At 40.1% G+C, this 18,544-nt stretch overlaps 1 protein-coding gene across 2 annotated transcripts in view; it reads right to left on the reverse strand.

Annotated features, from left to right (window-relative positions):
- Positions 1-3,608: 3,608 nt before the first annotated feature.
- Positions 3,609-18,544, reverse strand: part of LOC116509775 (vitamin D3 hydroxylase-associated protein-like) — a 47,911-nt gene continuing 32,975 nt past the window's right edge. For both annotated transcript variants that reach the window (XM_032219080.1, XM_032219081.1), the window contains exons 12-16: positions 14,847-14,890; positions 12,799-12,838; positions 8,510-8,618; positions 5,917-6,062; positions 3,609-3,961 (exon numbers count right to left, since the gene is read on the reverse strand). In XM_032219080.1, coding sequence (XP_032074971.1) covers positions 3,827-3,961; positions 5,917-6,062; positions 8,510-8,618; positions 12,799-12,838; positions 14,847-14,890 — 474 coding nt within the window. In that variant the 3' untranslated portion in view covers positions 3,609-3,826. The remainder of the gene's footprint in view (positions 3,962-5,916; positions 6,063-8,509; positions 8,619-12,798; positions 12,839-14,846; positions 14,891-18,544) is intronic.

Below are 18,544 nucleotides of genomic sequence, written 5' to 3' on the forward strand. Positions count from 1 at the left end.
TGATTTTTATAAATAAGGAATGTAGAATTATGATGGCTGAGTATTTTATCCTTCATACATAAAAAAATACAAGGCTAAGGGATAAATGAATAAAAAACAGATTTGAAAAAAAGGCTCAGGAAAAAAAGAGTGAAAGTATAAGAAAGAAAGAGGAATAGAAGGAAAACCAAAAAAGAATGACTTCCAACTTTCTTTGGTACAGATATAAGTAAAAATATATCAAACTCTTATTCTAAGATTAACATTTGTCTATATTATTTCCATAATCCCATCTCTAATCATCAAAGCCCAGATTAACTTTTAATTTGTTTCTCACAAAAAATCCAGTAATTGTTCATATCACTTTAATCACTATTTGTTAGGGAAACTGTAACTGATTTATTAAATTGCACCAAACGCTAAATAAAACAGGAATGGAAAATCCTAAGCTGTAGTGTAGAACCATTCTTCTCAACTTTGGCAATTTTAAAGTGCATGGACTTCAATTCCAGAATTCCCAAGGCAGCATAAAGTTCGCCCATTTTAAACTTGCCAAGACTGAAAAACACTGATCTACAGATTAGGGATTTTTCCATTCCTCATTTACTGGTTCTTACTTATGAACAATCATAATGCAAAATCCTGACTTCCACCACATTCCAAACCAATGATAATACAAAATCCTCACTCCCACCCCATCCCATTCACTGAATAACCTGCCTTCCAGCTCTGTTCTCCTGCATGCAGGGCAACAAAAGAAGACTTTCAGTTTAAAAAAAGTTCAGTCAGACATTCCAACTTCTCAGGGGTGGAAAAAATATCCCATGAAATTGGAAGGTCTGACTGAACTTTTTTTAAAACTGGCGGTCACATGGTCTTCTTTTGGGCTTCAGGGGGTGGCAGCCTCCCAACTGATCAGCGCTGCAGGTTTATTCACATTTGCACAGCCTCCCAGCTGATCAGTGTGGCTCGCAGTCAGGCCCCTGCAACTTCCCCACCATGAATGGCAACCCCAGGTGGGGGGAGGGGGGAGGGGGAGAAGCCAGCCAGTGGTGGGATATGCCAGTTCCCTGAACTAAGCAGAATCTTAACATCCAGTTCACCTGAACTGGTGCGAACCGGCTGCAGCCTACCCAGTGGTGGGTTTCAATTTTTTTTTAGAATCTCTTCTGTAGGTGTGACCTGTTTTGTGGGAGTGACTAGCCGGCCATTTGACCAGGTGGGAGTGGCTTACCAGCCATGTGACTGGATGGGCATGGCCAACTTGTAAAATGTGGTGAAACTCACTTAACAATACTCTTGCTTAGCAACCAAAATGTTGGCTCAGAAACTCTGGCATTTGAAGCATGCAAGTCTTAAAACTGTCAAGTTACAAGACCCTTGCACCCCTAACCCTTGAGAAAAAAAACCCCAGGGGTGTTCAAACTTGACAGCTTTAAGACTTGTGGATTTCGACTCCCAAATTCCTCCTCTCACTCTTCATCTTGATGGTGTACGATCGGATAGGGGGAGGGAGCTGGAACCAGTTCTAAACGGCACGGTAGATTTGTGTAAACTCTTCTATAGAAGAGGTTAGAACTGGCGGGAACCCACCCCTGAGTCCACCGCTGTATTTGTTTCAATTCCATTCTTTGACACACCACTTTTTTCCAAATGCTTCTTCCAGCATTTTTAATTCCACTTATTTTTCTGTAGTTTTCTTTTGTAGCCCACTTCACCCACTTCCAAAGTAATAATTTAATTCTGTCTTGGTCTGAGAATCAATCTACATTTCTCTGTCTACCACTGTAATTTTAACCATGCCTCATTCTCTTTGACCCATATTATTTGGAACTGTATTTTCTCTATATGCACATGAATCTATGTTTTATATTCATTTTAATATCATTATATTTATTTTTTATCCTTCTACAACCCTTTTTTGCTTTATTTCACCAAATATCCTTTTCCAAGCTTCCTTTCAGTGACGTGCAGTCAGGGGAGGCAGGGGAGGCAGGACCTCAGCAGCTCTTGCCTCACCACTGTCATCATGAAAAGAAAAGAAAATGTAAATGGATGACTCTGCTTAGTACTTAACTGTTTAAAAAAGCCTCTAAAAAAGTGCCCTCTAAGGAGGAGGCGGGAGAACCACGTGCCTCATTTAGTCTATCTTTATGATCACTCGAGCAGAGTTAAGCAAGGGTTTAAAGCTGAAAAATTCCTTATGTAGATGAGGCACGTGGTTCTCTCGCCTCCTCCTGTAGAGGGTGTTTTTTTTAGAGGCTTTTTTAAACAGTTAAGCAGAGTCATCCATTGGGGACTCTGGCAGCAGCTAACCCAGCCTGACCTCAGCAGCTCTTGCCTTTTTCCTTTTACATTTTTACATTTTCATCATGGCAGACAAGAGCAGAGTTGAAATCCTCTGTGAAATAGCTGGAAAAGGTATGTGGGTTGGAGGGGGGGAGGAATTCAAAATTAATGTAATTTGTAAGTAATTGTATTATTGTAAGTAATGTGTGTGTGTGTGTGTGTGTGTGTGTGTTTTACTTGCCTCTGCTGGCGCGCGCGCTGGCACTTTTTTATGTCGGACATAGCGGCAGGGCTTTTGGACATAGCAGTAGGGCTTTTGGACGCCCTGGCGCTGTGTCCCCCATAGAGGCGGGATGCCTCTATGTCAGACATAGCAGCAGGGCTTTTGGACATAGCGGCAGGGCTTTTGGACACCCTGGCGCTGTGTCCGCCATAGAGGCGGGATGCCTCTATGTCAGTCACAGCGGCAGGGCTTTTGGACACCTCTTTTGGACGTCTCAAAAGCCCTGCCACTGTGTCCGACATAGGGCGGCTTTTGCCCGCTTGCCTCACCAGCCATAAACCTCACCGCACATCACTGCTTCCTTTAGTATACGTCCACAAATGTTTGTGACATTCTGTATTATAATTCTTTTTACCATGATTCAGGCAACTTCTAGATGATCTTTCCTTCTGTGTACTTTCCATTCATTCTTTTGGAAAATTAATCTATCTTGCAATGTTTTTTTTCATATAGAACTAACATGTTCATTTCAGTTTTGCAAATAATTTTTGGGATTCATCTGTTCTGATTTACAGAAAAGGTTTTTATTGCACAATCAACTTATCTCATTCACAGAATTTTACAGTACAGAATTTACTGACACTAGCATTTTCCATTGATAGCTTTCTCAAAAGTCCCAATAGTTGATGAAGGTGTTAGATATTCCCCACCCACCTGATAGAGGTTTCCACCAAGGTCCTCTGTTCCATTGATCAAGAGGTCTGACAGATACCTTTAAAAGTGTACCTTCCTTTACCCGATCTAACACAAGGAATGACAGAATAATTGCATCATACCTTTGAAGTGATAGTATAATTTAAAGGAGTCAGTCTGAAAAATCCTGTTGTCCATATGCTTTATTTAGCCCTAATTACAAAACATTACCAATAATTCTCTACTTCTCTAAGAGCCAAGGTGGCGCAGTGGTTAAATGCAGCACTGCAGGCTACTGCTAGATCAGCAGGTCAGCGGTTCAAATCTCACCGGCTCAGGGTTGACTCAGCCTTCCATCCTTCCGAGGTGGGTAAAATGAGGACCCAGATTGTTGGGGGCAATATGCTGACTCTCTGTAAACCGCTTAGAGAGGCCTGAAAGGCCTATGAAGCGGTATATAAGTCTACTGCTATTGCTATTGCTATTGCTACTTTCTAAACCATATCTTCTAATCTCTCTATATCGTATCTTGCTGAAAATTGGCGAAAATATAACTGAGTTAACCCAGCAATAAACTACATAAGTCAATATAAAGTTTATTTAGAAAGGTCAACATTCCTTGCAGCCTTCTTTCTGACAGAATCATATTTTTCTCTTTCCCCATCTCCCATGGGAAACTCTCTCCACTTCTTTCATGAACCGAAGACACAATTCTTCTTGCCATGGCAAGGCCACGCACTGGACTGCTACAGGGAGCCCCACAGCATCTTCCACAGCCTATAGGAGAAGCAAGAATAGTAAGACAATACTCAACGTATTCATCAGTCTTCTTGACTGAAAATCAGTCCTTGAACTCAATGAGACTTGAAAATTAGCAGCAAGTAAGCAGAAGTACCTTCTTATATCTAATGGGATGCATTGATCCAGCACCCACCCATAACCATTGTCATGTGAATGATGCTTACAAGAGCTAGAATATTACAGATTTTGAGGTGTGCAACATAGGACTGCCAATAAAATAGGATCCCAATGCTAAAAGAATTCTTTAACCTAGATATTGCAGCAGAATCAATATTATATAGTCAGCTAGGTAGCAGCTTCTAGTCACTCTTGGCTGACCATAAAAAAGCAGAATTAGTATTTATAGTATCTACCACCAGAAAATCTTAGAATGTAACAACAACAACAACAACAACAACAACAACAACAACAACAACAAACTAGGCAAAGGAAGTCGCTGACTGATTTTTACTGCCAAGAATGGATGGATGGATGGATGGATGGATGGATGGATGGATGGATGGATGGATGGATCTTTGTTGCAATCATCAATCAGAAAAATAGAAGAAAAATGTGAATGGAAATAATTGTTCTTTTAAATAAAGTTTAGCAACCTTTATATCATTACATCATTTGAATCTGATAATAAAGTTGTACAGGGCCGAGCTAGAGGTGTACCATAAAGGCATAACGTCTTTTCCAATGAGCATTTTCCATAGCAAAAGAGGCTCAAATGCAAATGCAGTCTGACAATATCATGTCAATGAAGTCACCAGAATTCTCAGCCTATTCAAATCTATATTTTTGGCAGCGTCACATCTTATAGGATCATGCCAAACTATAGCTCAAATTCCCTTAAAGGAGATAAAAGTCCTTTATAACTTTTTAGGACCTATTTCAATTAAATAGACTCATGCTCAAATCAGGAAAAAATATTCTTAAATTAAAGTACAATTGTCAGCACTCCTCCATTGAATAATTAGGAAAGAAAACCACGAGACTCCACTGATAGAAATCAAGTGTACTTTTACTAATTATAAATGATTAGAAGCGTAGCAAAGTGAAGACTGATTATTTAGGCACGAAAGCAAATGATATATAGAATAACCCATTCCCCACCCCTTGGCATCCCAGTTACAGTCCAATCATAATTCTCCCAAGTGTCAGGTGTGAGATAACTTCAAAAGGCGTCACCAAGATGGAATGTCGGTGCCGTTGGCCTTGGCAGAAACCTCCTCCGCATGCACAGTAAGACAGGCAGCAGAAACTCCAGAATCTTCCTCCAGCACAATTAGTATTCCCCTCCCAAATACCATGCCCCCCTCCCCGTTTCAATGGCAGCCGAAGCAGCAGCAAAGCAGAGGCTGACAGCAATTTTCTTTAGTAATAACAGGGATCCAACTCAACCTCAATGCAGCCAATGAACGAAGCCACAGCCAACTCTCCACAGCCAACTCAACATGGCCAACTCAGCACAGCCAACTTGCTGTGGGACAACTCACTGCAGAAGTGTTACACTAATATCAAAGAAAAGAAGAGAATCATTAAAGAAAGGATGGAAAAGGAGGAAGAAAATAAAATGTATGACAAAAATGTAAATATTTTTTATTTATTTTAAATAATTAAATTGAATTGTTAAATTGTCCCATGGCAAGTTGTCCCATGGCAAGTTGGCCACGTTGAGTTGTCCCACAGCAAGTTGGCCATGGTGAGTTGGCTGCAGAGAGTTGGTCATGATGAGTTGGCTCATTCTGGAATGGAAGCAACTTTGAATTTTTATCAAGAGACTGTTCTTCAAATTTCTCCAAAGGAAACCAGTCACCAAATTTCACCGGTTTCAGAGGAGCAGCCAGGAAGGAACCATTCTGCTAACATTTTCTATTGCAAAGGGAAGATTTCAGCAATATCTTGACTCCCATATATGGCAATTGCATTTCTTGCTGTTCACTAACCTCCTTCATTCTTGTATCCCAGAAATCTCCATAATGCCCTTTGTAATGCTTCAACTCCTCTTCATCTGTTTGTGTAACTGTTGTGACTGGTACAACTCCAGCAGGAAAATTCAAGACATTATATAGATGGGTATAAGTAGTAGCCACTGGAAAAGACACCATATACAAGTTATTTATTTCTCAACGGGATCAGGCCATCATGTTGTGACTGTAACATATTAATAGCGTAACAATACAATCCATTCTGCAGCCCACAGATGTTACTCAGTTCCATCCTCCACAAGCCAGGAAGCCATATGGGGTGGATGCCATCAGCACAAACGCAATATGCTGGCAGTGATGCAGTTGCCCAAGGGGTGGAAGGCTGTGGCTTTTATGAGAAAACCATCAAATAAAATATGTTGAATATATGCTCAAGATTGCCAGCATCATTTGTAGCTTGTCCTGAACAAGGGAGGAGGAAAACATAATGTTTTCAGAACCATTTTCCTTCTTATTAGAGTTGAGGTCCACAACTGCTATATAATTACACGAATATAGCAACAAGAGAGCTGTGCTTCAGGGTAATAGCTTTCTGGTGAGGAAATTGGAGCAATTTACAATTGTGGAAAAAGGTCTGATGCTTGAGGAGAAATGGCATCATTATCTTCTCTTCAGGGATTTTTTTTTATTTTTGAGAAATAAGGAAATGAACCCGAAATGTCAGGGCTGCCTGATACTTGCCTTGCATTATTTTATCATTCGACAAATCATCTGAAATGACTCTAAGAACAGTTGCAAAATTGTTCTGGATGGATACTTAGGGTTGTGCCACTTGGCAACCATAAGCTGCTTGGGCCTCAAGGTAAATCCAATGGGAAAAAGCTAGTTTAGCCTCCTCTCTGAAGCAGGGTCCATCCCTTCCCCTTGGCAATGATCTGTTTGGACTACAGTTACCATAATGTCTGACTGATGGATACTCTATCTATGTCAGGACACCAAGTGCTTTCCTTTCTAAGGGTAGGTCTCTGTGACACATACTTTCTATTTACAGAATCTTCGGTTGGTTCAACCTTCAATGAGAGACCTTCAACCTTCCCTATCCCAGTTCATCCAATGTTTGATGTTTTTCACTCATTTATCTAGCATTTCATGGATCCACTCGTGAACCCAGTTTCAAAAAGAAAGGCCTTTCAGTTCACCGATGAACTCTTAACAGAACTCTAAAGGGTATACTCAACCCACATCACTGGAGTTATTCAATTGTGGATAACTCATGAATGTCGAACCTGTTTCCCAAATCATTGGTGTTTTTATGTGTAGATAGGAAGTCAGTGCACGGCCTGGGATGTGCCTTGTAGTTCTAAGCACACTTTGGTGTTCTGTAGAAAGGGCTTTCAGAGGCAGGCAGGCAACAAAGTAGTTCATGGAAAAATGTTCTCACCACAGTGCACACTAGCCATTTGAGCAAGTGTCCTGCCAAAATGTAATAAAGCACAACAGATGGACCTCATGGCACCCCTTATGCTGGTAGAAGATTAAAAAAAAACCCAACCCTTCTTATGCAGAGCAAGAAAAGATGGGTGGAGATTGTCTTCAGAACAGTCTGGGTAAAAGGTTCCTACCCTTGAGAAACAGGAAATGGATTATCTACTCACAGGAGCAAGCAGAATATGCGGGTGAGTAGATAGTCCAGAAGTGACTTTACTCAGCTGATATACTCACCAAGAGACACCCCTATCAACCAAGGTCATATCTAAGAAAGTAACATATAGTATGTATGTACATATGTATGCATTTTCTGATTTGCCTGATCTTCTGAAGAAGTAAATTAATCAGTTCTGAATTGATTGCTGTTATGCTTTATTATTAATCTATCTATTATTTTATTGCATTACTACCATTATTATCTAGAAAGCAGCTCTATTTCCTTTACAGTGTTACCTGCTAGAGTCTGCTTCCTCACTTTTATTTTACTCTGTCAGGAAGCTACATTTTTATTATATTGTTTGATCACCTGCCCTGTGACAGGTTTCTTAATTCATTCTACATGCTTTCCAGCAAGGGAGATTTGATGGCACAGATTGAATCTGGGCTTAATGAGCACCTAGTTATAGAGCATCATGCTCTATAATTTGATGGCTATAATCTTCTACATACTAATATTTTATGTTCTAATAAAATGCTCTAATGTTCCTACCCCTTCTTACAGTTTGTTTATATGTTGTGTGTGTGTGTACACACATACACATATTGTTTTAATGTCTTCTATTTTTTCTTTAATTTTTTAAGACTGTGATGTATTTTTCCAGGATTTTTAATTGATTGTACTCCACTCTCCTTATGCTTGTATAAGACCATAATAAAGATTTGATTTGACTGAAATTTGGCTTACTGACATCTGGGGCCTCATCTGACAGTGCCCTCCTCCCAATCAATTCAGGAGCTGGAGTGATCAAAAGAATGATGTCAGAGCTTCAAAAAGAAGGAGCAGTGCACGTAATCCACCTTGCAGGGTTCTTGTTTTTTTCACACCCCTGGAATCCAACCCTTCTTAGAATAGGCAAAAGAACAAGGTACACAGAGAGAGTGTAATGGAAGTATGATTTGATACCAAATAGTTTGCCAGCATATCCTAAATTAAAGGCTGGGCCCAAAGCAGGACAAAGCACGACATCCAGCTTCAACTTTCTCCATTCTGCAATGAATTCATCACGGTAAGCCTGGAATGAAAGAAAATACAATGGGTGGTGTATAAGAGCCTAATGTTAGTATCAACACAAAGTGATCGATGTGTTCAATTTCAGCCTCCTTTATCCCATCTAGTCCCTATGGCTTCTAGGAGCTAGTTCAAGACTTCCATGGAAATGCCAGAAAAATGCAGAATGGGCATGTACTAGTGGATATAGCCAGCATATTGTGGATACAATATCCTACTCTGAAGGATGACTTATCCAGCAGCTTCATGTAGGTCAGAGGTGTCAAACCAGGGGTGGATTCCTGCCAGTTCTATCCTCTTCTATAGAAAAGATTCCACAAATCCACAGTGCCGCTTAGAACCAGTTCCAACTCCCTCCCCCTGCCCGTCCGCACATTATCAAGATGAAGAGCGAGAGGAAGAATTCTGGGAGTTGAAGTCCACAAGTCTTAAAGCTGTCAAGTTTGAACATCCCTGGGTTTTTTTCCTAAAGGGTTAGGGGTGCAAGGTCTTGTAACTTGACAGCTTTAAGACTTGCACACTTCAATGCCAGAGTTCCTGAGCCAACATGACTGGAGGAGGAATTCTAGGAGTTGAAGTCCACAAGTTTTAAAGCTGTCAAGTTTGAACACCCTTGGGGTTCTTTTTTCTAAAGGGTTAGGGATACAAGAGTATTGTAACTTGACAGCTTTAAGACCTGCGTGCTTCAAATGCCAGAGTTTCTGAGCCAACATTTTGGTTGCTAAGCAAGAGCATTGTTAAGCGAGTTTCATCACATTTTACAAGTTGGCCACGCCCACCCAGTCACATGGATGGCAAGCCACTCCCACCCAGTCACATGGCCAGCAAGCCACTCCCACAAAGCAGGCCACACCTACAGAAGAGGTTCTAAAAAAATTTGAAACCCACCACTGTGTCAAACCTACAACATCACATTGTCGTCACATGACGTATCGTAATTTTCCCCCCTTTGCTAAACTGTCGGTGGGCATGGCCAGCATGTGACGCATCTGGCCCATGGACTATGAGTTTGACACCCCTGATGTAGGTATTAAACAATAGGAGCAGCTACTCATAACTAGGGCACAAATAAATAGTTGCTGGATCAATCCCTTTTCCTTTCCTACAATTGACTGGAACTGTCAACTCAGGAAAAAGAAACCACTGAAAGATAATACTTCTGATTCCAAACTTCAGAAGGGTTACCAGTTGATGATCTTGAAATCTGTTCAGATGTTGGTTGTCCCTAGGAATATAGTCCGTCTGTCCCCCCCCCCCCCCCCGTCATTAATTAACACTAATATCACTCTATAAAACCTTAATAAGACCACACCTAGAGGACTTTATCCAGTTTTGGTCACCACACTATAAAAAAGATGTTGACACTCTAGAAAAAGTGCAGAGAAGAGCAACCAGAATGATTAGGGGACTGGTGACTAAGAATATAAAGAATGGTTACAGGAACTGGGCATGGCTAGTCTAGTGAAGAGAAGGACCAGGGAAGACATGATAACAGTCTTCCAATATTTGAGGGGCTGCCACAGAGAGGAAGGGGTCAAGCTATTTTCAAAGCAACTGAAGACCACACAAGGAATAATGGATGGAAACTGACCAAGGAGAGATTCAACCTAGAAATAAGGTGGAGCTTTCTGACAGTGAGAACAATCAATCAATGGAACAGTTTGCCTTCGGAGGTTGTGGGGGTTTCATCACTTGAGACTTTCAAGAAGAGATTGGACTGCCATTTGTCAGAATGGGTCTCCTGTTTGAGTGAGGGGTTGGACTAGATGACCTATAAGGTCCCTTACAACTCTGTTAATCTGATTTATCTGATTTATTTCACTGCCCATCCACTAGCACAACCAAGGCAGTTTCCTCCCATGGCCAACAACTAATGGAAAGGAAATCAGATAGCCCATTGGGAGCACATTTTGTAGCTGATTTGCAACCATCTTCTCAACAATGTCTTCTACAAGGGGAGATTGGAGATGGGGCAATAATTGTTAAGGTTGCCTGAACCCAAAGAATGTATCTTAAGGATGGGAACAAACCAGAGCTTCCTTCAAGATTGCAGACCGTATTTTCTCCTATAAAGATAGAGAAGCATTGCCTCCCCTGAAGGATTCTTGCAAGTTAGCGTAGAATGTTAAAAAAGAAAAGCACTGAAGTTTCTTGCTCTCACAACTAAGGATAAAAATTTGATGAGTGCTAAACAAAGCTTCAGGCTTAAACATGTGTTATGAGCAGCATTTAAAGACTTCAAGCCAAGAGACAATGAAAGGTCCTTGAGACTTTATCTCTTTAATTTCTTTTCTCCAGGATTTACCTATCTCTGTTTTATCCAGCTGATACCTTTCATCAGTTCACTTTGGGATAAAATATCTCTTCCTCCCACCAAATCAGACCTTACATTCTAACCTCTCCCCACAAAAAAGTAAATTAGAAATATGTAGTCTCCCAAGACTGTTTGCAGGATCATTCAAGATTTCAAATGTGGACTCTAGTTTAATCAGCAAAGGAAAAATGGCCCTAATTCCAAAATAGGCACAAAGATCATAGTAAAAGTATTATGTTATCTCAGTTATTATCTGAGCTAATAACTATCTGAGATAATAACTATCAGCAAATGCTGTGAATGTTTAACCTATATCATTTATCCAACTGCATGTTATCTGACACTCCCAGTATCAGAGGGTACTGCCAAATGCATTTTTAAAAGAGTTGGAGGTCATATTAAGCTTTGATCTGAACAAATAAATCCCAGAAGATCAACTAAACCTAACCTTTGTGCAGATTAATTTTGTGTAATGATAAAGAAGCCTACCCCAGTCTTTACCCTTTTCAGAAGTGTATAGCATATCTATTGTCTAGGATTATGGGAGTTGTAGTCCCCATGCATCTAAAGTGGCCAGATTCAAGAAGTCAGTCAACATTCATCAATATTGGAAAAACAGAATGTTAAGATGGAGGACAAGTGCTGATAGATTATTATATTGAGGGCAGGTTATGAGTTAATAAATAGCAACAATAGGTAATTATCTGAATGGTCTGGGCAAACAGATGTTGAAATGTAATAATGCAATAGTAATTGGCATGTTTACTTCTGCTTAATTAGCAACTTTGTATATGCTTAGGAGGATGCCTGTATTACAAGAAGGAACAGACAGTTAAATTAGGATCTGGGATTATTAATATGATGGGAACATACTTTATGCATTAAATTTAATTGGAATTATCCCTAACGAAGAGGTATGACATAGCTTTTTACTTGCAAAATAGTATACTCAGTTTAATGAAGTTTTTCTCAGAGTTAATCTAGGATCTTGTCCTTAGAGTTGAAATAAACCTGATCAGGGAAAGAGGAATGTATCCTGATATCTTTGAGAGTTCAAACATAGGTTTTGCCCTATCTGATGAATAATCAGAGAGCTTACTGATAAAAAAACAATGTATTTTTATGAAGTCCCATCCACCCCCACAAATTCGGCAATTTTTCTGTTACAGATAACATCGTACCAATAAAAAAAAATCTGTACATTGTACTGATAAAAAAGTAGAAGGCTTGGTTAAGTCCTGAGCTTCAACTTGTCCTACTATATGATACAATTGATGTCCCACAGGACATATAGTATGTGGCTACTGCCAATTAAATTGGAACCTAGAAGTCATAGTGCATAAGAATAAATGCCTGACTTTGTGTCTCTAAGTTCTCATTTTTTGTATATTAAGAATAAAACCCACCTCTTCACTAATTCTATTTAGCTATGAAACTGTTGTTTTGCCAGCAAGCTCAGGAATGAGTGGAAAAGAAGTTGAGAAACTTCATATAGTGTTTCTCCATTTCACCATCCAATCCAATTAGGTCATCATGTATGGCCACTTTAAAACTATCTGGTGACATGTGTTACAGGAAATAACAATAGTCTCATTGCATACTGATGTGCCATACAAAAGCCATTAAGGAGTTTGCTTCAACTATAACTCTAGAATCCATAATATACAGGATAATCCTATGGGAAGATTGTGTAATGTAAGGGGCTTTGCTACCTATTCTTTTTTATTCTTTCTGCTCAGCATTGAAATGTACAAAAATAAACTCAGGGCTGCATTCATCTAAAAAGAAACAGCTCTTTTGTTTGTTCTGGTTGGGAAATATCTGAGAGAATTAGAATCATTGGCCAAGTGACATAAACAAGCTGACTCACCATCCGATCCACATTGTTCTTCCAGAGTTTTTGGACTGACCTAGAATTTGAAGAAATCATGAAGATCAAAAAAGATCAACAAAATAGTTATGACATAGAATCATAAAATTGTGTAGTTGGAAGGGACCATAAAGATAATCTCGTTCAACTCTATGCAATAGAAAAAACAACAACCACCAAATTATCCTATCCAGCATACTCAGACTGCTATTCTTCTTCCATTTTTTTCTATTCAGGAATTCTTTTCTTATATTGAAAGGAAATCTAGATAGCTGCAACTTATATCTATCATTTCTGGTCCTAGTCTCCTAGTCTCAACAATATATTTCTGTGTACCTGAGCAGTGAGATCCTATCTCCCTCAGTCTCCTCTTCTTCAAATTAAGTTTCTCCATTGTCCTTGCATAGTAGTTTATGTCTTGAAGTCCCTGCATCTTTGTCATCCTCCTCTGAACTTGTGCACCAACTGTTAAACATGTTGTTGGTCTGTACTTAAGGAGGCTATGTATATTCTCACTGAAAGGGATTTTAATAGCTTGTCCCATCTCCTAATTCAGCAACCTTTTTGGCACCAGGGACCAGCGAAGCACATACTCAGAGAACCAGTTGTTAAACCAGTAGGATCCCACCCTGATTTCATGATTGTTCCAAATTATTCAAATTAAAATATTTCCCATGTCCAACTTCTGTGAAATGCAGTACAATGGCCAATGTAATGCTGTCCTCTGCTGCAGAGAATGTAGCATGACCACTTTTCAAAGTTTAAATGTTTATATTAATAGCCCAAACATAACTTCTTAGAGCAAAGACACCCTGTTCCAGAGGTGGGTTCCTACCGGTTTGGCCCGGTTCGGCTGAATAGGCAGTAACTCAGCTGGACACATTACACTACCCATTCTATCCTGGGTGCCACCATCTTTATTTTCTGTTCTGCATATGCACAGAACAATCTTCATTGAAAAAAATTGCCGAATTTTTCAGACTATAAGACGCACCAATATTTTGAAAAGGCAAATAAAAAAAAAAGTTTTTGCACTCTGCAGACCTCCCAAAAATGAGCCATTTTTCATGAAAATGGACCTGTTTTTTGTCAAGGCATGAATAGCCTTTAGGAGGCTTGTAAAGAGCTCCTGGGGGCTGAGGGGGGAGGCAAATTGAGCAAAAATTGGCCCATTTTTTTGCTCATTTCTGCCCCCCCAGCACCCAGGAGCACTCTGAAAGCTTCCTAGAGGCTATGCATAGCCATTTTGGTGAAGGGGGCGGGTTTCAGGAGGCAAAAAAAATGCTGTATTCAGTGTATAAGATGCATCCAGATTTTCAGCCTCTTTTTTGAGGGGAAAAGGTGCGTCTTATACTCCGAAAAATATGGTAATTCCCCTCCTTTTTTAATGGTGTTCACATGCGCAGACTTTTTAAAGAGCAAATGCGCACACATGTGGGCATCAAACCAGTAGTAATGCCAGCAGGAACCCACCCCTGCCCTGTTCCATTATGCTGTTCTTATCCATGTCCCAGGTATAAACCAGCAAATCTCAACTAAATGGATGATTTGGCAGAAGTTTGGAAAATAGTAGGCACACAGTAAATCCAAAGGCTGATATTGCGGGATATCAGCACCCATTCAAGAAAACACCATAGGAAGTTGATGGAGTTGGCTGAAATGGCAAAATTGACTATTTTGATTAAAGAAAAAAAAATATAAGAACTTATATTTCCACATAGAGACCGCTTCTGAATTTTGTGCTTGAAGTGGAAAAGAATGAAACTTTGATCTTGGGTTTTACCAATTAGATTGATAGCTCTTTATAGAAACAGCTTGTTCATATTATTATGAAAAAAACAAAAAGTCATGATTTGATGTTAATGCTTTATTTTACTGTAACAGAGAAAGTTGGAAGTCAATGTTTCTTTTTCTCTTATCCTTCTCTTCCTCCTTTTCCTCCCCACCATTTTCCTATTTACTTTCCTATTTTGTATCTTATTTTATATTATAACCCAATGGAAATGTTAAACTTAAAAAAAGAAGAAAACACCATAAAGTTATCTTACCCTACTCCAAGGAGGGCACACAGATGTCGGGAGATTCGTGGAAACTAAAATAAAAACACTGCATTAGAAACTGGGGTGAGCTGCTGGAGGTTTGCAGGAGTTCAGGAGAACTCTAGCTAAGATTCTGTGCAGTTCGGAGAATCCCCAAATCCCACTCCTGGCTGGCTCTGCCCACCCCACCCCTCCTAGGAGTCCCCATGAGGCCCGTTTTGGATGCAGTTAAGTGCAGGGCGTGTGTGGAGGCTTGGGGAGGGCAAAAAAACAGGCCAACCGAAAGTTCAGAAAGACTGGAAACGGGCCCATTTCTGGCCTCCAGAGGGCCTTTGGAGCTTGGGGAGGTTGTTTTCACTCTTCCGGAGGCTCAAGAAAAGCCTCCAGAGCCCAGAGAAGGCAAAAACGCTCCCCTGCTGCCATGGTGCAGGAGGCTGACTAGGCCACACCCACCATGGCCACATCCACCCAGCAACTGGCACAGAATTGCCAAAATGTTTGAAGCCCACCCCTGATTAGAAAACCACATATAACAAGAGGTTATTATGCAGTATTTAACAAATCTACTGGCCTTTGAAGTTTATTAACTGTTTAGCAATTCTATGGCTCCTTCTCCTTATTCTGTATATTCTCTGGATGCCGGCTTGGAATGAGGATACCAATCTATCTTAGTTAGTCATCTTTTCCCAAAAGGCCAGAAGCCATTGGTCTTAGATCAGCGTTTTCAGACTTGACAATTTGAAGATGGGTGGACTTCAACTCCCGGAATTCTCTAGCCAACAAGCTAGAGAACCCATCTTCAAATTGCCAAGGTTGAGAAACACTTCCTTAAATCTTCCACTCATAACTTTGTTCTAATATGCCATGGAACCAATTAGCATGCCTTCTAACTGTCTAGAAGATGGAGACAAACTAAGGTTACAAGCAGAATGTCTGCTCCTGCTCTGATTCACTGCTGTGTTCATATTTCATGTGATGAAAAAAAATAGGGACAGGTTTTTAGCAGCTAATGATGTTGGAGGGACACTGGCAAGACACCACATCACTTAGGCCAGAGGAAAGGGGGAAAAGCTAGGGAAACATCCCAGGAAATTAGAATGCAAGACAAGAGAGGTTTCTGCTAATGGGTAGCCATCTGTTCCTCAGCTCCAATGGAAATGCTGCCATTGGTTGGTAAAACGCTCCACCCTATTGTACAAATTATTCATCCCTTTCATCTGATTTGCCCATATCTTGTGACATTAGGTAGTCACTTCAAACAGCTGTGCAAAAAGCAACATATCCTTTCTGGAAGAAGAGGTACAGATAGTCCTTACCTATGATCACAGTTGGGAACCAGAATTTATGGTTGTTAGGTCAGTTATGGCTGATTTTATGACCCTTTTTTGCAATAGTTGTTACGCCAACCATTGCAGTTAAAGGAACCAATGCAATCATTAAGCAAATCTCACTTTCCCCGTTGACTTTGTCGGACGCTGGTTGGGAAAGTTGCAAGTGGTGATCACATGACTCTGGGTGTAAAATACATGCCAGTCGCCAAACCTCTGAATTATGATAACATGACAACAGGGATGTTGTGACAGTCATAGGTGTGAGGACCAGTTGTAAGTCACTTTTTTCAGAGCTGTTGTCATTTGGAATGGTTGCTAAATGAATGGTCCTAAGTCAAGGACTGCCCCAATAAAATCAGTGGGGTTTTAAAAAGTGTAAATTATAGGTGCCGGTTGCCTGTCATTTTTCACTGTTAGTTGAAGATTTTTTTCATAGTGGAGTGTCAGGCTAGAACTAAGATGTTCTATAACTGAGGGATTGAAGAGAGGAGGGCAAATTCAGGATGAGTTAAAACCACAGAAAAGTTTTTGCAGGAAACAATTAATATTTGTAGGCATCCTATTTTCTCTGAGCTCCACTCTGCTTTCCACCCCATCATTTCATAGGGAATTGAGTCATGAAAAAACGACATTTGAAAACCTGAGCGAGGCTGCATCAGGGTCATTACTGTTAGATTACGATTTTCACCTGGGTTATTCCACTTTGTAAAGAAAAGAGCTAGAGCTTGCTTTTTGTTAATAAGATTGACTGAGGTGACCGAGCTCAAAATGGAAGTCATTTTGCGCTACTCTATGAAAGATAGAATCCAATATACCTGTTTCTCTTGCGATTCAGGTTTGACTTCAAAAAGAAAAGAAACATGATTTTCTCTAAAGACCCAGCATCATTTCCCTGATTTAAATACAACAATAGCAAATCAATGGAAATGGGGAGGAAAATGCTAGTAAAGTGTTACAAGTAAAAGAAGCAATCACATTTTCAGTTGTATATCAAGGACTCTGTTTCCAAGGACTTGAGCAGCCTTGCAGAATTATTCCTGGCAATGAAAAACATCTAAACCTTAGGTAGTTTTGAAACACTGACCAGAATATTAAAACAGTACCTTTTTTTTGCATCACATCATAAAAAGTCTTATTTAACACTCTCATCTTCCTGAACTTCCCTACAGGAGAATCAATTTATTTTACTCATGAATAAGCACCAAAAGAACTAAGTCTCAAATTAGAACCATTCTTCAGGAGTTGCTTCTGAAGTAGTACTACGATTCCCAGAATTCCCAGCAGGGGTGGGTTCCAGCCAGTTCTAATCTCTTCTATAGAATAGGTTATACAAATCTACCGTGCCGTTTAGAACTGGTTCCAGCTCCCTCCCGCCGCCCATCCACACCACGCTTGCCACCAATTGCCCCGCCTGCCTCTAAGAGTCCTATCTAAACCTTAAAGTCTTAAAGCTGTCAAGATTGAATATCCCTGGTTTTTTTTCTAAAGGGTTAGGTGTGCAAGGGTCTTGTAACTTGACAGCTTTAAGACTTGCACACTTCAAATGCCAGAGTTTCTGAGCCAACATTTTGGTTGCTAAGGAAGAGCGTTGTTAAGTGAGTTTCACCACATTTTACAAGTTGGCCATGCCCACCCAGTCACATGGCTGGCAAGCCACTCCCACCCAGTCACATGGCTGGCAAGCCACTCTCACAAAGCAGGCAACACCTACAGAAGAGGTTTTAAAAAAATTTGAAACTCACCACTGATTCCCAGTCAACTTAAATTCTAATCCCAACTCAAGAGGAAGATGAGAAAGGCTGATATATTTAGTAGATTTCACTTCTAGACCTTTGGCTTATCAGATACTTTACTCCTTCTGCATTTGTCAATCTTTTTAAATTGAAGTTCAAGAATCGCCTTGCTCTAGCAGAGAAGATATCAATGTATACTCCATTGGCTGCTTTATAGGCTTATCACATTTAGCCTAGTTAAGAGAACCTAAGCTTTACTTTCCTTGGTTTTGCTAGAAGTCTCTGGGAGTTGAAGTCAAATGTATCTGAAGGACTTCAATTTGGAAAAAGCTACTTCAATGTTTGCATTCACTTCAGGCTATTATTTCTTATCCTCATCTATCTGATAGTCTGACATTTTCCTTGATCTTACAGGCGAAACATCACAGCAATTGATCTAGCACCAGGAATTTCTGAATTGCATTTTGAAGATTAGCCTATAAACTTGGGTAATGAGGAGTTAAATCCATTTTTTACCAATCTATTTCCGTAGAACCTGACTGGCATTGCTCTAGTGTTTACCTTTAATCTAAATAGGATGATGGTGATCCAAAGTAATGAGAAAAAAAACCTCTGAAATGTCACCCAGCAGTTTTTAGACACA

Source organism: Thamnophis elegans, chromosome 5 (assembly GCF_009769535.1).
Source record: "Thamnophis elegans isolate rThaEle1 chromosome 5, rThaEle1.pri, whole genome shotgun sequence".
NCBI lineage: Eukaryota > Metazoa > Chordata > Lepidosauria > Squamata > Colubridae > Thamnophis > Thamnophis elegans.